This window comes from Schistocerca nitens, chromosome 2 (genome assembly GCF_023898315.1).
Source record: "Schistocerca nitens isolate TAMUIC-IGC-003100 chromosome 2, iqSchNite1.1, whole genome shotgun sequence".
NCBI classification, from domain to species: Eukaryota; Metazoa; Arthropoda; class Insecta; order Orthoptera; family Acrididae; genus Schistocerca; species Schistocerca nitens.
Genome location: NC_064615.1, coordinates 718,576,154 through 718,595,987, shown reverse-complemented (window position 1 = coordinate 718,595,987; position 19,834 = coordinate 718,576,154). Strand labels below are relative to the sequence as shown.

The 19,834-nt window shown below is 42.3% G+C and overlaps 1 protein-coding gene across 4 annotated transcripts in view; it reads left to right on the top strand.

Moving 5' to 3' along the window:
* The first annotated feature begins 284 nt into the window (after nt 1-284).
* The window catches only part of LOC126236895 (schwannomin-interacting protein 1 homolog), an 816,191-nt gene continuing 796,641 nt past the window's right edge, over nt 285-19,834 (top strand). For 3 of the 4 annotated variants that reach the window (XM_049946538.1, XM_049946537.1, XM_049946536.1), the window contains exon 1: nt 285-494. In XM_049946538.1, coding sequence (XP_049802495.1) covers nt 360-494 — 135 coding nt within the window. In that variant the 5' untranslated portion in view covers nt 285-359. Of the gene's footprint in view, nt 495-15,907; nt 16,020-19,834 lie in introns of those variants that run through there. The other variant, XM_049946539.1, reaches the window with a different exon arrangement.

The following is a 19,834-nucleotide window of genomic DNA, read 5'->3' as shown; positions in this document are numbered from 1 at the left end:
AAATAACGGTGGTGGATGAGCATTTACTCTGGATTATTACGTAGTTTCGAGTGTGACAATCTGCTGAGTGCTGCAAAGTGAACAACGTGAATATTTAATACGATGACACTCAATGTGAGTTCATAACGCTGGAGGCGTACCAGAAGCGGAACGGCCGCGGGCGACGCACCGGAACGTGTGCTGCTCGAGCGTCACGTGACGCGCGCCGAGGGCGACGGTGGCGCTCCTGGCGGCGGGGGGCGTCGCGTCGCCTTAACTCAGTGCACTTCCCGCCACCGGCCCGCGCGCGCCGCAGCACGCAGCCCAGCGCGGTGATGTAAGAGGCGGGCAGCCAGTGAGCAGTCGCGTCAGCTCTCGGTATGTTCGCCGCTCTGGTGCAGTGCGGGGGCGGCGGCGTCGGCGGTACCGCCTCCTGCTCCATCGCCGCCAAGGCCAGCGTCTCGGCCGCCGACGCCAGCTGTCACTACGTCAAGGCGCGGGTCACACCGAAAGAGGTGCGTGCTGCCGTGACACGGACCGTGCGCGCCCGTGTCAGTCACTCTCCGCGTGTCCACTTGTCCCTGTCGCGAACTTCCTCGCAGAACAGTCTGCCAGCTTTCCCTATGTGTCGGTCAGAATATCTTGGAGATCATAATGCCAACACGATAAACTACAACTTGTCCCCACTGAACAAACGTCCATAAATTCTGGAACTACCATAATTGCTTTGAACTAAAAAACTCACGTTACAATTTTCCATTTTTTAAGAGAACCCACAGAAATTGCTGTTGAGCGACAAGCAAAAATAAATCTCTGGGGGTGACTTTTCTGGCAAAGTTACAACCGGAAAAGTCGTTCTTTGACAGTTAGTGTGCTGGGTTGCGAAATAAAGGTGGGTCGGTTCGCTGTAGGCGTGGCGACGCAATCTGGCTACATACAGTTTCGAGATGCAAACTGACACCCCTATCACTAAGCATCAGCCATTCGCGCAACACGGTTTCACATGGAGCATAATCCACTCACAAAATGTATCGTAGCTTGTGCTTGTTTTCTTACATTATCATTTACATAAGCTGTAAAATGGCTCTGAGCACTATGCGACTTAACTGCTGAGGTCATCAGTCGCCTAGAACTTAGAACTAATTAAACCTAACTAACCTAAGGACATCACACATCCATGCCCGAGGCAGGATTCGAGCCTGCGACCGTAGCGGTCGCTCGGTTCCAGACTGTAGCGCCTAGAACCGCACGGCCACTCCGGCCGGCCTACATAAGCTGTAAAACTGACACATCGATTATGCTTCCCACTCTGCTCATGACTTCCACCCGTAACTTAATTCACTCGTAACATGGTGTACTGCGTTGCCTATCCGACATACCCCCATTAACTTCTCTTGTCGAAGACCTCAAACTTAGACGTATATTTTGCTGTAAAACGGAGGCAATTTTTTTTTTAGGCGAATAAGAATTTCACTGTTACTTATTGAAAGTAACACATGCTTGAAAAATGCTGCATTCACCGCTATAGGGCCAATTAATTAGCTGCCTGAATACATAAACTTCAACGATGACACGCCAATGGCTCTATTTATAACTAGAAATACCTCTAGTGACATTATATGGTATTTCATTATTCTGCAACTCTTGTCTTGTTCAGACCTCAGGAGAGAGTGTATTTCTTTAACCGGTGTAAATTACTAAGGTTACCAGCACTGTGTAAACATAAACTCAAACGCCTGTTGATTTAAAAACTATTGATAACGTTCCCATCTACGTAGATCTCTTCATAGAGCTTTAATTTCTATAAAAGTAAAGAAGCCCACGCAAGTTTTGGAATAGGTACCCCGATTCGCTCAAATATTACGTCATTCACAGAATGGAATCTCTACACCTCTGTCCATTTGTCCACAGAATACTCCTCATACTGAGTGTAAAACAGAACATGAAGACTACTGCAACAGTTTGCTTGTTCCACACCGTGTTTCGGCGCCACTCTTGTTAGTCGCAGTATAAGAAACTCTGCAAAAAGAACACGCTACATCTATGTAGAATTACAATTGTTCACGTCCATTCGCTGTTTATCTTCTAATGCTCTCGTTAGGGTATCGCTATCCACGTTTTCTAATCTCTCTTAGGCTCAAGTAGTTTCCTCGGCTCATATTTTGGGTGTTATTTGGGTGTTTTCTTGTCGTTGATTAATGTCGCAAGGATTCAGTGATGTCCCGTCTGTGTGTTGCCGTAAAACGTGAAATCAGTTTTTTTTAATCAAATTTGATGAATTTGTTAAGCAGCTCTCTAGTCTGAAGCTAGATTATTTAGTCACACAGTATTTATTGACTTCGATATGAACGATTCCATTCCTCTTCTTACTACATCAGTTATTCGTCTAAAGCACAAAGGAAACATTAGCCGTCAGTTTTTCGGTTTCTGATTTCATTGTAATAATGAGCTGCCTATATATTCATAACAGACCAAGCTATTACATAATTCCAAGTTGATTACGTGAGGTTGTTTACAACGTACCGTTCTACACTTCGAGGACGTGGTAAAAAAAAAAAAAATAAAAAAAAAACAGCCATAGAGCTATCATTTGGATAGGAATCCAAATCTCTGTGTCGCAGCAACAAACGTGTAAAATAATACGTTCCACCGTTCCTTGTCTGCTGGGTGATAAAGCGCTACCAGTTAACGTTGGTAAATGCCACATCTGTAGGCAAGAACCTAAAGTAACAATACCCACATAATACGGAAAAAGAATTCGGACAGCTGATGGAATAAGAGACAGTGCGTAACGTGATACTGGAAACTAACGTTTCCCCTTTGCCTTGGCACTGTAAATTACCATAATGTCAGTCTCCTGGTTACATATAAAATAGCGGTAGTTACGAGCGACACAAAAAGTTAATTTTATTCTTCAACGCACAATGCACGGGCATGCAGGAGACGGTGTTGCTCCTGTAGCACAAAGAAAGTATGTTTACCGATTACGGCTTCCTATCTCAAACGATATCTATTCGGTCTGCTCAGAAAAATTCAAAGTAAAGGGATCTTTGAAACACCCGTTATAGTAATGGCTTGAAAGATGTCGGTCTGATTTCGAGACTGACCATTTGCAGAGAAATGTATAGCAATAAAAAGGTGGTTCACAACACGTATGTTGTACTGAGCAGATGAGTCATAGTAGCACTCAGCCGTCATACAAATATGTCAGACAACAAAGTGAGGAAAAATGGAATGCAAATATCACGTAGACGGCCCAGCCATAAAGCAAGAGGTAGACTGCGGTTTTGCGGTGTTGGTAGGCCACCTGAGAAACTGTCTGTGAAATTTTGGAACACTGTTTAAGTATATGCAATCGATACTCATTGTGAAAAAAACCATAGTTCTGAGTTCCTTTTGCGGTTTATAACTATCACTGATTGCTGTTCCGGCAAAGAGAGGAATGACAGCTCTGTAAATCAGGATGTAAGACGATTGAGCGATATCCTTGTGATTGGGAGGCGCTATTTTTTGTACTTTTAACATTCAATTAATTCATTCATTAGGTTATTCAAAAAAAATGTGAGTAGGTACTAGTTCAGTACACTCCGCCAGCACTTGTCGCTACTGCTTCCGGACTCCAAAGCCTAGGAACACTCCCAAGAGAGACGGCACCCTACATACGGCTTTAATATTATGCTTCATAAGCCATCCACAGAAATACGTGATTACGTGTTCTATTATAACAAATAGAGGTCAAAATAGTCAATAACATTTACAGCTACCTTTTTTGTTTCTAGGTGTATTTGTTTCTACGTTTCATCGTCTATTTGTCGAAAGTATATGCATAAATGTATTAACGATCCGCATTTTCCGTTTCATTTACAAGTTTTCTCACTCGTGTCCCTCGAATAATACTCGATGACATACGTTAAATTCTCTCTCCTTGCATTATCTGTTGTTTCATGTCAGAGTTCTGTACATTATTTCAATGTAGCTTCCTAATTATCATGATACATCGTTATAAAAAGATGAGAAGGTACTGATAGGGAAATGAATACATACATTTCAATTTTTACGAAAGGAGAAGGTTTTCAAAACTCAGCTGAAACCAGTGTTGGCACAGTGAGACAAATTCACTACCGCGCAATTGACAGTGATGAGTATATAGTGGAAATAGATGTCATGTACATGGAAAGCTTCAGCCTGATTGAACGAATCAATTTGTTCCTCCGTTCTGATGTCGTATTTAAGATAACTGTTCAACGTGAAAATTACTTGCATTGTTAGAAAGACGTTTCTTTGAGAAGAGTGTTGAAGATGTGACAGTCTCGAAGGCAATTTTTTGTACAGACCACAAAACAGTTTTCAATTCCATTTATGTCACTGCATTGAAATATTACACTTATAAACGTATTTTTAAGCGGTATAAAAAAAAGTGGGAAACTGCAGAAATGTGGGCTGAAATGTCAATGCGCCCTTTACAGATTACGGTCATTTTAAAACTTCTTTATCAACTCGATAAGGATTTACAAGTTAACAGCGCACGCATGCCGTGTATGTTCATTCAGGAAAACGTCGTCTTTAGATTTCACACGACAATTTTCACTATTTGAAGCCAAATAATGATAATAATAATAATAATAATAATCCTTATATATTATAAAAATGTATGTATACATACATGCATGTTCCACATCCACTGGACCGATTTCAACCAAACTTCGTACGTATATCCCTTATTGTAAAGCAACGATCGTTGTGGGGGTAAGAACCACTTACGTATGATAGTTCAGAAGATATCACTTGATAAAGACTGAGATATATGAAAAACTGCCGCATTATCCATAACGTTTAAATTTATTACTTCTTTGATACTAACTCTATTCGCAACGTATTTCGCTGACACAATCCAAATACGACACTCAATATAATTGCACAAACGTATCATTGTACGACACGTGATTTAAGTGATATGACATCATAAACACTGAGATATGTGAAAAAATGCTGAATCGTGCATGAAGTCTTAATAGATTTATTCGTTATTACTGCGACCTTTCTACAGTCGTTTTAACGTAAGGAAATTCTTGACGCTTAGCAGCCCTTTCGACCACTTTTAAATGGGAAGCGCAAACGGCTGTAAGCGAAAACGATAGCAGTCTGTAGATCTATGAAGAGACGTTGCTATAGAGAAATTTACAAAATTGCGTCGTAGAAATGCGAAACAGCTGTTCTTGTTTTGATTTGATTTGAATACTGTACTTATACATTTGTACATTATGCATATTTCTATGCGCAAGTTTTTCATAATTTCAAAGCTGTTTTTTCGAATACATGGAAATGAAATTTATTCGATACTTCATACGAACACGCATCAGTTTTTGTTTGCATTTCTTATAGAAAACCGGCAAATGACTACCCAGGCAATGCCGCGTTTGTTAGCTAGTAATGTAATAAATCCGTTGTTACAACTAATTTATTAAAATGAACAAGCATTTGTAAAACAAAGTAACAGTACTTTATACCAGTCATGGCTCTCTTTGGCAATTAGGCAATGCTGGATACATATTGTACCTGTAATTATGAAATTAAATTTTATTCCATATTGTAAGGGTACAGTACCCTTACGTAGTATCGATTATGCACTATGCAGAGGTCATACATGGTTTAAGAAAAGACTGCAGTGCAGTCAACAATGTGCGAGTGGGTAAGCAGTAGTCGAGTGTTGAGTCCGTGGGTGGAAGTCGGGTGTGAGATGCTAGAGAGAGAGGTTACTCGGTAGCGAGGCCGGAGATGATTGGCAGAATGGCACACAGTGTTTGATGTTCATAAATGTTTATAAATTGAGTGATTTAATTAATAAATTCCAGCATTTAAGAAAGGAGATGTTATCACTTAGTAGTTTTCACAGTAACGGAAGTGGACAACAATGAGTCTCATGACAAAGAGGGTAGATGTATATTATGCTAAAATAATTAAAATATAACTTCACTTACAGCGTATGCGAATGATTTAGTTCGGTGCGAAACTGGGGGGAGGTTACAATATGCACCACTATGCTTCATTTTATTACAAACCAGTTATTGGTTCTTCGCGGTTTTTCAGGTAGCTAAACCAAACACATAATAATGTATAGCGCAAGTAAATAGTATAAACAAAGTAATCCCATATCTTACGAACAAAGATGCACCACTTCGTCTCGTTTTTCCTTCGATTCTGACCTAAAATTACGTGGACTAATATTCACTGATTCCACCAGCGGTGCGCGAAACCTTGTGGGACGCAGCTCTCCAAAATGTCGACTCTAAAAAGCTAGGACATACGACGAACAGAAGCACGACGTCCACGCAGTACGGAAACTATGCAAAACTACCCAATGAAGAAGTGTCTACCACCATTTTCGTTTGTGTTAATTTTGAAGAATTGTTGCCATCGTTACAATCTGTCGTAATACTCATATTAATTGATAGATGATCGCTACAGACGTGACTACCGGTTTTCCGAAAGATTCGTAAATTGTGTTAACATACACCTTAAATATAAAATTGTGTATCTTATAAAACCTGCTCCCTGTTGGATAGGTCCACAGAATTATGTACGAAATAGAATGAAACTTCCGATGCATTACATCGGTTGTGTTGGTCACTTGCATCCGTATACGAACTTGCTTGGAACAACTTGCTATGCGTGAAGATAGTTATTTAAAGAGCGACAAAAGTTTCCGTTTAACAGCGATGACCCCTCCTTCCTCCCCCCCCCCCCCCCCCCTTCTTTCTTTTTAATATAGGAATCGTACAGAGAAATACGTCATTTTTAATTTCACTATTAAAAGAACAATTAAATACATATTAAAAACACTAAATACAAAAGTTTCACTACTATTTTATAAGTACTATATGTATTTATAACTTGGTTAGTAAGTCATGAAATACTCTGAGCTTTAGCAACATTGAATCTGATATTTTGGTAGCACCAAATATGGTCATCAGGCGTTAAAGTGGAACTTCGGTATTTCCATTCCCAGTAGAAGATAAAAGATGAATCCTTAAGTATTTCTAAAGTAATGTCGTACCTACATTGTTAATTAACACAAGATATACATGGTGCATACTTCATTTTCATGGATTTTCCAACCGTTCTTGTATTCTCCTGGTAGAACTGTCTGGCAAAGAATCTCTCTAGTGGCATCAGCTGATGTACCTACAAGGGAAATATATTTTGAAAGCCAATAGACACCTGATCTTTGTATTTCCTGAGGTATTTAACTCGAATAATACTCGAACTTCTTTATACGAATTTTACAGTAAGCTAACACATGGGAGAGGATTGGGAACTTTGACGGCAAGTATACGTTAATTTTGCCTGCCATGAATAACGAAGATAATAATTTGTATCAACATTTTGGATTATAGATTCTTCACTGTTTTTGTTTAAAGCATTACCTCCAAAAAAAATCCAAAAGCCATAAAAATGTATTTATGATCGGTGTTAGTTTTACCCAGTGATCTATTTCGGACGTATGTCCGTCACTGCACGGCTCTGTTACGTTGCGGACATAACAAAAATGTAGCTAAATACACGACGACGTGTTTAACTGCGTGGCTACAAAGTAGTATGTTACCTGCTACAAAACACAAACCCTAAGATAAATATTGTCCTAGTAGCATACAAAAGTTTGAATTCAGTTTAAAATTTCCGTATTTTATTCTTTATCAGATTTTGCGCCAAGGTTAGATGCACTGCTTTGTACCAAATCTTTGATTCTGCAGTATCAAAAACAAGAAGTATTACTCCTGCCTTAATAAGACCTAGACTTCAAGAGCAATTTTTTCCCACCATTCTTCTGACTGGTTTGACGCGGTCCACCATGAATTCCTTTCCTGTGACAACCACCAACCTCTTCATCTTAGCGTAGCACTTGCATCTTACACCCTCAATTACCCTCAATTATTTGCTGGATGTATTCCAATCTCTGTCTTTTCCTACAGTCTTTACCCATTTCAGATCCTTCTAGTACCATGGAAGTCATCCCTGTCGTCTAAACAGGTGTTCTATCATCCTGTTCTTCTTTCTTATCAGTGTTTTCTATATATTCCTTTTCTCTCCGATTTTGCGCAGAGCCTCCTCATACGTTACCTTATCAGTCCACCTAATTTTCATTATTCTTCTGTAGCACCGTAACTCAAATGCTTAGATTTTCTTCTTTTGTGTATTTCCTACAGTCCATGCTTCACTACCATGCAATGCTGTGCTCCAAGCGTAAATTCTCAGACATTGCTTCCTCGGATTAAGACCTATGATTGATACTAGTAGACTTTTCTTGGCCAGGAATAACCTTTTTGCCAGTGCTAGTCTGCTTTTGATGGCTTCCTTGCTCCGTCTGTCATTGTTTATTTTGCTGCCTAGGTAGTACTATTTTTTAAATTCATTTACTTCTTGACCATCAAGCCTGATAAGTTTCTGGCCGTTTTCATTCCTGCTACTTCTCATTATTTTGGTCTTTCTTCTTTTTACTCTCAATCCATATTCTGTACTCGTTAAATAACTCATTCCATTCAGCAGATCCTGTAATTCTTCTTCACTTGCACTGAGGATACCAATGTCGCCAGCGAATCTTTTAATTTATGTCCTTTCACATTGAGTTTTAATTCTGCTCTTGAACCTCTCTTTTATTTCCACCATTGCTTCTTCGATGTAGAGATTTAACAGTAGGGGCGAAAGACCACAGCCCTGTTTCATACCCTCTTTAATAAGAGCACTTCATTCATCGTCTTCCACTCTTATTATTCCCTCTTGGTTCTTGTTAATGTTGTATATTACCCGACTCTCCCTATAGTTTACCCGTATTTTCCTCAGAATTTCGAAAATCTTGTGCCCATTTACACTATCGAACGCTTTTTCCAGGTTGACAAATCCTAATAGCGATTTAAGCTCTTTATAAACAGAATTTTCATCAGGAGATGGACTCTCAGAACTTGAAATGTATTGTTAATATGGCAAATCACACATATTCGTAAGAGGAGGCATAGTGTTTAACTTAACGTAGCTGCGGTAGGCATATGCTTTGGAAAATATCTGTAATTTTGTAATCCGTGTGACCATCTCTTAGAAGGTGTCTTTAACAGGTTTGAAACTTTGTATTTTGCAGGAACGCTCGTCTCGGACATTTTACCGAAAAGCCTCGCTTTATTACGTTAACGTTCGTGCTGTGGCTGGTCTCTTGGACACGACTAAAATTAAGAGAGTAATCAACTATGTTATCAAGTTCAAGATTCGTTACCGAAGATCTTTTACTCCCACAAATGACCTATAAAGCATTCAGCCGTGCAAAATCGTCTGGTCGATTCTTGATGGAAAAATGGTTTCTCCGCGCAGAGAAAAGTTTTAAGTACTTTAATCCGTCGCAACCGCAGTTCTTTCTCTAAAATGCTACTCTGTATCTCAGTAAAAGGGAGCTTTTATAACCACGCAGCACAGACGCACCAAAATGCACTGCTTAGTTGAACAGATAAAGGCTAGAAGTAAATGCTTTACTTGTGGTTTCCTGTGGCTGTAAGCGACTTCGTCGCGGAATTGTCGATAGCGTTTTCCTTTCTTTCTGTTATAAGTCATGAAACCTTCAATATGAAAGCTCTGAATTACGGACGCGTACTGCAGAGCCATTAAGGTTATTTATATGCGTGGAATTTGTAGTAAACATTTTAAATCGAAAATTTCTTTATCGCTAAACAAACCTGCTGAGTATGCACGGATCTTCTATTATTGTTATTCGCTGCTATTACTGGCTTCATGTTGCAAAGTTTTCCGTTGCTAAGCATGTAATTCAACATTAGTCCTAACAGGAATTAAATACAAATTAATTTCGAAGAGGATACTTTATCTGTATCTAAACAGAATAAGCTATTATCACTGCCTAATTTCTACCCAGACACCATATTACACGTGAACCTGAACTGCAGATTACATCTGTTTGCACGGATTTCAGAAGTGGTTAATTTATATGCATAAGGGGGAATACCTTTCCCTCTTCGAAATATGGAGTTTGTAATGTTTATCGACAAAGAAATATCACCCAAGATAGGTGTTGTTGTCTGCAACTAGGTATATGGGTAATGTCTAGAAGAATGTAAATTGGATTTTTATTAATAATTAGCTACCTGACGATAAAAAAAATTGGGGAATAATATGCAAATCCTCTGCATCAACTGAGAGCAAAAAACGTGGGAATGTGCTTTAATTGCAAGATAAATTAGTTTATTTCATGACCAGTTTCGACAATGACTATTTGTCATTTACAGATTCGCTACAATCATAATTACACATCAGCCTCCATCCTGAGGGCATGCTCCAGCTGTACTAATACGGCTCCACAATGGTTTATCAGATATATAAAATCGCCATAGCACCAATAAGGAGTACAGGAGCAAAAAGAGATACATCAGTACAGATTATGCGTCGACGACAACTCAGGATGACAACTAGTTACAGTCGAAACTGATCATGTAACCAACTATTTCACCTCATATTATGGCTTCTCATATAATAAAGCGCAGCAATTTCATTAAATCTAATGAATCCAACCTTGTACCCTCATTTACTTTGAACTCTTGTGTCAGTTCTGCCACCTGCCTACTATTTTCGACCGAAAATGTTCCACTGTAGCTATGCCATTTACGATGCATCTCACTTAGCCATGTAATTAATTTTTCTCCAGGTCCTCCTCTCCCATATTAAGAGATTGGTTATTTTAGTACACCGGATGTCAGAGAAAAAGGGGTTTGCTGGATTTTGTAAAGACAAGACAGTCTCAATGGTACAAATTGCAAATAATGGGTCACATACACTTATCAACCAGAACTTTATGACCACCGGACTAATAGCCTGTAGGTCCACCTTTGGCACCACATCTGCACAAACACGTCACCTAATTCCTGTAAATTCCGGTGAGTGGGGCGATGAGCTCTGACGGCACGTTCAATCACATCCCAAATGTGTTCGAGAGGGTTCAGATCTGGCGAGTTGGGGTTTAGTACACCAATTGTCACTGTGTTCCTCAAACCAGTCCGTCACACTCCTGGCCATGTGAAATGGCGCATTGTCTTTTTGGAACATGCCAGTGCTGTCGGGAAACATGAGCACCACGAAGGGGTGTATGTGGTCTTCATCCACTTCACGATACTCCTTGGCTGTCATGGTGCCTTGCACAAGCTCCACTGGAACCACGGAGTCACACGTGAATCTTCACCAGAACATAATAGAGGCGCCACCAGCTTGTCTCTGTGTCACAATACAGGTATGGAGGAGCTGTCCGCCTGGAAGACAATTGATTCACACGCTCCCATCGGCATGTTGAAGCAACACCACCTGGACTAGAAGGCTTTGGGTGAAGCAGGTATCGTAATTCATCAGACAGTGCAACGCTCTACCACTGCCTCAACGCCCGGTGCCAATGGTCACGTGCCCATTTCAATCATAGTTACCGACGTCGTGTTTTTAATATTAGTACATGCATGGGTCGTCGACAGCGGAGATTCATCGTTACGAGCGCTCGGTGCATTGTGTGTTCAGACACATTTATAGTTCGCCCGGCATTTAAGTCTAATAGCCGGCCGGAGTGGCCGTGCGGTCCTAGGCGCTACAGTGTGGAATCGCGAGACCGCTACGGTCGCAGGTTCGAATCCTGCCTCGGGCATGGATGTGTGTGATGTCCTTAGGTTAGTTAGGTTTAAGTAGTTCTAAGTTCCAGGGGACTGATGACCTGAGAAGTTAAGTCCCATAGTGCTCAGATCAATTTTTTTTAAAGTCTAATATTAGTTCCTCCACAGTTCGCCGCCTGCCCTTTTTTACCGGTCTGTTCAGCCTACGACGCTCGACATCTGTAATGAGGAGCTGACGCCCAACCCCATGTCGTCTGGACGTGGTTTCACCTTGGTTTCGCCACATGTTGAAGACACTCACCACAGCAGTACTCGAACACCCGACAAGGCGTGCAGTTTCCGAAATACTCGTGCCGAGCCGCCAGGCATCATAATCTGCCCTCGGTCAAACTCAGAAAGATCGCGTGCCTTCCCCATTCTACACACGGATAGCACGCTCACTAATACTACCCGTGTGCCTGATGCAGTTATTCCTGGCCAGGTGAGGCTGCTAACGGGTTTATATTGATAGTAGGTGGATGGTCATACTGTTCTGGCTGATCGTTTTAAAGAGAAGGTGGTGCTGTACTTGTGTGGAGAATCAGTGCGCAGCGGGTATCAGGTACCATAAGCATTGCCCAAGCGGTAGAACAGTGCTCAGCTGCAAACTGAGGAGACGGGGGCGCGTGTGAAGCGCTATCCTTTCTTCACTGCCCCATGTGAAGCCACCGCAATTGCCCGCATCTCGTGGTCGTGCGGTAGCGTTCTCGCTTCCCACGCCCGGGTTCCCGGGTTCGATTCCCGGCGGGGTCAGGGATTTTCTCTGCCTCGTGATGGCTGGGTGTTGTGTGATGTCCTTAGGTTAGTTAGGTTTAAGTAGTTCTAAGTTCTAGGGGACTGATGACCATAGATGTTAAGTCCCATAGTGCTCAGAGCCATTTGAATCATTTGAACCACCGCATTTAAGTCATTAGTGGTGCAGGCAGCCGCGCGCTGGGTAGCCCCCGCCCACCTCATGCCCAACGAATGACGTCCAGGGGTGACGACTGTTTCTGCAGTCCACGGGCCGTCGTCACCACGCGTACCACCTGTCCTACAGAAGAGACGTGTCCGGATGTTGTAACTCCTGAGACGCGTCCGGCCATCACATTTAAAATTTCGAAGGGATCCCTAAACCACTTCAATGGATATCAGAGGTCCTATCTTGCACACGTTAAAAATGTTATGTTTACGACTCGGTATGTCGAAGAACGTTAAGGATAACGCTGTACTCTGCAGAGAACTGTCATCTTTGAGTGGCTGTAGGAGGGTACTGAATGACTTAGGGAGAATATCGATTTCGTGTGACGAATCGCAGCTTGCTTTAAAGGCGGCAAATGAGTAGGAGAAACAATCAGCTAATGTTCGAATACAATATTGGTGATGTGCTTCTTGACACAGTTACGTAGATTAAATATTAGACATAACGTTGCAGAGCAACATGAAATACGTGGTTATTCGTAAGTGCAGGGGTGACGGAGGGGGGGGGGGGGGGACGACGACGACATAACATGTAGTCAAATCATGCACTCCGTATTTGTCCCATCGAACTTCACGATGAGAAACAATTACAGGATCATTTCTTCGAAGCGCCGTAACTGTCTCCCACTGCGACGTAGTAGTTCGCAATTTGGATCATAGGCGCCCACAGCATTCTACTGTAATGATACGAAAAGCTTTAAACAACAAAGCGTCCTAATGCGAAAAGAAATACCAGGCCTCAGAAGGGTTAATGATGTCTCGCTGATGTCGCGTTGTTACCCCCTCTTATCCACACAACCAGACTTCATCCCTTTTTCTGACGCATCTGCGACAAGGGTCAGAACTGTCATGCCCAGGCTTGGAATCACACGGTTCCCTTATGGGTGGCCGAGGAAAACATTTCACACACGCCACTGCTTAAAAATGACATGAAAATGCCTTAGGGGGGCGGCATAAAGGACGCCAATAAAACTACCCCTTTCCTTGCGGCATCGATCTCCACTGATTTCGCGGTAATAGACAACAGTTCACAGTGAAATGAGCAACAAGTCGACGTTCTTCATAACATTGATACTGCTGACACCCCAGAACGATTCAACCCCACTCTAAGCATTGTGGTCCAGCTACCCCATTGATGTGATAGCAGATTCCTAGGTGTCTGCAGACAGGCAACCCCTTGAGACATCTCTGATTACGCATGCCTACTAGTAGACACAGGAGCAGCGGCGTAGCCTGCCTGCAGGCACCTAGGACTCCCATCACAGTTTGTCTCTGTTCAGCTACATTTTTAAAGTGTTCAGCAAAGACGGCCGAGTAGAACCGCAGGAGGCCTCGATTTTTTAATTTCATTTTTTCCCCCAAGTCATCAGTCTCGTGGCTGATTTGAAGAATCCCGCAATGAATTCCTCTCCTGTGCCAACCACTTTAACTCAGAGTAGCTACTGCAACTTATCTCCTCCATAATTTGATACATGTATCCCAATCTCTGTCTTCCTCTACAACTTTTCCCCTCTGCAGCTCCATCTAGTACCAACCATGTTATTCCTGATGTCTTAAGATGACTTACGATCCTGTCCCTTCTTCTTGTCAGTATTTTCCAAATATTCCTTTCCTCGTCGATTTTCCGGAGAACCTTGTCAAGAGGACTGAACAAGCGTTAGCACCCTTTACTGCTTCAGATGACGTTCAGATTTTCACCAACTGCGACATAATCGCGTGTACAAACAGTGATCCAATACTGTAAAATGCTCTAGTCTCTGATCACAAATTAATTCTTTGGACGATGACCGGTTTCAGTCTATAATGACCATCTTCAGATCTTTTTTACACCATGTCCTAAAGTGATACAGCCATGATGGCATCGTCAAAACATATAAATATAATCAGCATAGCATCGTCACATAGATTTAAAATATGGTGTAGAGTAGGCCACATCGTCCACATAGTGATTATTGCCAACTAGCTAGCTGATTGATTCATACTGTAATTGATAATAGGAGCAATTAGTGACTTCCAACAAACTTTGCACATAATTTCAAACCTTCAAGAAACTTTTTCTTCCTCACAGACCCCACAAAGTTATGAAAGGAAAAAAGACTATCGCTTATTAAATTTTCACTGTTCATAAGTAAAACTGCCGTATCCCGCATGACCTTTTAATTTATTACTTTTGTATTGCTAAGTGTACTGACAACACATTTGGCAGACAGTATTCATATATATGATTAAATATATCTCCAAAATTAGATCATAGTACGACACATAGCTGAGGCGTACGACGTCAAAAACGTAAAGATACGTGAAAATGAAAGTGTGTGGCGAAATTTGCTAGATATGCACGAGGATTCTGTGTACAGATATGTTTGAACTATGTTAATATCTGTGAACTATGTATGAATTGTGCCTACGCGGGCAAATCCACCCGTTAAAAGTTCATCCTAAACCCCTGGAACGATTTCAACCAAATTTCGAACACATATTAGTTACTGCTTGGACAAAAAGAGGAGGAGATGGATAGAGAGAGGAGAGAGACCGAGGAGAACAGAGAGCGGATGAAGAGAAAATGGAGAAAGAGAGGGAGGAGGAGGGGGTGGAATTAGAAAGGAAGGAAGAGATGGAAAGATGGGGAAGTAGCAGGTGGACAAGGGGGAGAGGGGAGGAGACGGACAGAAAGAGGGAAGGAGCAGATAGGCAGAAAAGGGACTACACAAGTTGAACAGAGAGGGATTATAGTAGGAGATGGACAGGTAAAGGAGAAGGTGCACTAATATACGTATTGGAATAAATACACACCCCAGCAGTGTGTGTGTGTGTGTGTGTGTGTGTGAGAGAGAGAGAGAGAGAGAGAGAGAGAGAGATTGAATGTGTTTGAAATATAACCTATCAGTGCATCGTATCATAAATGATGCTATGGCAGCCTAATAAGAGACTGAAACAGCGAATTGTAATTTATCGCAAATTATAGAGGCACTGACCGCAGAGGCAGGAAAGGAACGTTCTTTTTAACTTCAGCATAGGTTTTTAACCTGTTACTGAACATTCGATACGACGATGACGTCGCCAGTGGAAGAGAAATATAAGCTGTCACAAAAGATTCGTAACGTAGTTGTCCTTATAACGAATGGAATCGTCTTCATCTTTGTACGTTCCGCGTAGTCATCAAGCGTAATGGATTTGAGGCGCACTGGCTGTGGTCGAGGAAGCGCCAGCCGCGCTCATGTGATGACGGGAGCCGCCCCCCACACGCTGAGTCAGGCAAAGGAGAGGACTAGGCCCCACACCGCTCAGTTCTAGAAGGGCCTCGCAGCGCACGCACGCAGGCGAGTCTCTGCCGACTGTTTCTGCAGACTATGGGCGACCGCAACACGCCGGACCTAGCACAGCGGACGCGGTGCTCCTGAGGTATTTCCTATCGAGAGTTGTCGGTTGTCAAAGTCGCGTTTTGCATCTCATATCTTCAATCACTGTGAAGTTTTTCGCCTACAACATCATTCATGTTGACACAGCTACTAATTGTCATTCTACGATGCATAATTCGAGTCAGATCCCATTGTGATATTGAAAACAATTGTGAAAGTAGCTATTTGCGATATTGAAAGTTGACACTTTTTCATTCGGTTTAAACTTTCACTAAAGGTAGAACTCGAAAATCTGATCTATGGATTTCACGTGTATGTTTTGCAGTCATTTCTGTTTTTGATAAGTGCAATAGGTATTCCAAATTAATATACTGAAACGCGATGGTGCAGTATATCATTTTGAAATAGTAGCTTAATACGGCACACTCATTTGAAGATCAGTAGCAATTGCAACCACTCGAGCAAGGTTACTAATAAATTAAGCTAAAAATAATAACAAAGGAGCAATAACATCACAGGCTACATTGAAAAATAAACCTACATCTCTTTATTGTTTGTTTTGTGTAAACTCAGTAAAAGACTTCCTAGAAGAATTTTGTGCGCCCGTCCACATATTGCAAAGATTGTTTCCACTACGCTGCAGAAGTTTAGCTGCGAAGCCGTTACCCATCCTGCATACAATCGCGCTTTCTCCTCGTGCGATTACCATATTTTTGGAGCCCTTAAGAAAGGCATTCCTGGCCGTCGACGTGCTTCGGATCAAATGCTGCACTCCTGGGTACAATCATGGTTTCGTAGGCAATCGTAAACATTTTTCCATGAAGGCAGTGACCGTTTCGTCTCAGGGTGGGATGAATGTATTTTTGGAAATTGTGTTCCTATGAGACCAAACTGTTGAGGTCATCAGTGCATAGGGATACACACTACTTAATCTAACTTAACTAACGTACGCTAAGGGCAACACACACACACACACACACACTCCCATGCCCTAGGGAGGGCTCGAACCTCCGATGGGGGCAGCCACGCAAACCATGGCAAGGCGCCCCAGACCGCGCGGCTACCCCGCGTGGCAATGGATGTGTTGACAGTTATGGTGACTGCTTCTGAAATAATAAGTTGCTTACTTACTTTATTTCAGTCTTTCTCGTTTTCCTTTAACTGGCCCTCATATTTATAACCGCCAGTTGTTATGACAATATCAACAAAGAACTTTCTTTGCATACCTTGTATTTATGGCCTCTAACTGTGAGCCAGTTTTCTTAATTCTGACGTGTTACCGAACAGTGAAGAAATGCAACCCTCTCAAAAAAGATGTTTTTGCAGCATTTCTTTTACATCGATTGTAGTTTTGAAGTTTCACGAACACCTGCAAGATAATCGAAAGCAAGTCCCATAATATTTGCTGAAGCAGGAAAGTACTCTCCAAAAATCGCCAATAATAAATGTCTCGAACGACAGTATTGTCTGGATAGCTGCTTTATTAACATTTGTCGCTAATTATAAAGTCCAACTATTTACGTTTTGCCACCTGCAGATATTGAGAACGATCCAAAACAGTATCAAATGGTTCAAATGGCTCTGAGCACTATGGGACTCAACTGCTGTGGTCATTAGTCCCCTAGAACTTAGAACTACTTAAACCTAAGGACATCACACACACCCATGCCCGAGGCAGGATTCGAACCTGCGACGGTAGCAGCAGCGCGGCTCCGGACTGGAGCGCCTAGAACCGCACGGCCACCGCGGCCGGCAAAACAGTATCGAAATATAAATTATATTCCTGCTGTTCAGACTTTATTGTATCTCGTTTAAGGCATTTCGTGTAATATCTCAATTATTACGCTTGCATACAATTCTCTGCAGCTCTGAGAACCGTGGACAAAGTTAGTGGAGTGTGGAATACAAGTAGCTTAGGGCGGTGTTTCTGACGTAGGGAAGCAGTGACAAGGACGTGCTCGGTGTTTCGCAAGATCCTGCGCCGTGAGTCATCCGTCTCTGCAGATGTGGGCTGCGCGCATCCGCTATTAAAGGCAAAAACACGTCCTCCTCTGGCATGACGCGGTGACCGCTTATAAACGTTCCACCGCCACGCCGCAGTGCTGTTTCCAGCGTATGAGGCGCTGTCTTCCAGCAGCTACAGTACTGCTTGCAAAAAAACCTAAAGTGTTTCATCGGTGAGGTTCTAACAGCGCATCTTATTTCAACGAATATTTTCAAGGGCACCAACCTGTGCACCGTTTAAAAACTATAATACATATAGCGAATTGTAGCGTGTAACATGGCAGTGTATAAAGTAGCTATGTATGTGCTGATATGGAATAAGCACAAACTCGAAGAGTTCGTCCACACATGGAGCACATTCTCCTTCAGCTGACAATGCCAGACCACACGTGAGCTCTCGAACGTCTGCAACAATCCGACGCTTTTGGGTTACTGTCATTAATCATCCTCCATATACGGCCCCATCCGATTTTCATCTGTTTCTAAAACTTAAAGGACACCTTTCTGATCTTCACTTTGATATTGATGATGCGGTGCTAGTAGAGGTACGGTTCTGGCTCGTCAACAAAATCAAACATTCTGCAGTGTCGCTAATAACAAACTGGTCTCTCGTTGGAAGAAATGTGTCTGTCACCAGCGTGACTATGTTGTGAAATAGAAATTTAGATTGTTAATAAAGTTTGCTTTATTTAAAAGGCTTTAAGAGTTTTCACATAAAAAATACGGGGGCATTACTTTTCAGCCAAAACATTGGAAAATAAGTACCTTGAGGTTCCTAGCCAAGTGCAAGCCATTCGATTCGATTCGACGCAACACCACTACAGCGGTTTGTCAGTTGCGCTCTTTATGAAACTTCTCATTTGGCCTCAGTGGCCGAATCCAGATTACACCGTCCAGAAATCTGAGTTTTGTCCCATGAACCTCTGGAGGCTAGCTAGTAATCTACACCACGGAGGTGCCCCGCAAACATGGTTATCTTTATAGACAGCCTGCCTATTACGAGGCCTGTTCAGAAAGAAAGCTCCGATTGATTGCCAAATTGAAACCACAGTGAACATCAGAAATGTTTTACTTGTAACAATTAGCTACACCTTTCAGCTACTTCTCTACGTAGTCGCCGTTCTGACTTAGACTTTTGTCATAGCGTTGTACCAATTTTCCGATAGCCTCATCATAGAAGGCAGCCGCCAGTGCTTTCCGCCAATTCTCCACGCTGGCCTACACCTCGTTGTCTGTGTCAAAATGTTGTCTTCAAAGACAGCGGTTCATGTGACCAGAGATGAAACTCAGGGGGAGACAATTGCGGACTGTATTGTGGGTAATCTCACATTTCCATTTGAAAACGATGCAGGAGCATCTTCATTGCCCCTGCAGAATGCGGCTGAGAATTGTCTTGAAGAAGAAACAGCACGACAGTTATGTAATGTTAGCTGCATAGCTTCAGGCGAAATTTCTCACCAGGCCCTCGTACTTGGCGGCAGACACTATTTTCTAGACATCTTTACGCACTCACTGCGAGCTCAGAAATGAGAAGAGCGACGTGATGCTAACTGGGGTTATACTAGAGACACTACCCAACACATCTGTGCAAAGCTTTATCGGATTTTCATAGTCGTTTCCATTTCGCGACCGATCGGAGCTTACTTTCTGAACGCCCCTCGTAGTTATGTCTCAGTTTGTCTTCGTGTGTGTTACCGTCTATTTCTCTGCCCCGATAGCTGAGTGGTCAGCGTGAAGCTCAGGGACTGGGTGTTGTGCTGTCTTCATCATCATTTCATCGCCCAACGTGGCGTCGAATGTAATAAGACCTGCACCAAGGCGGCCGGACCTGCCCCGCAAAGGGCCTCCCGGCCA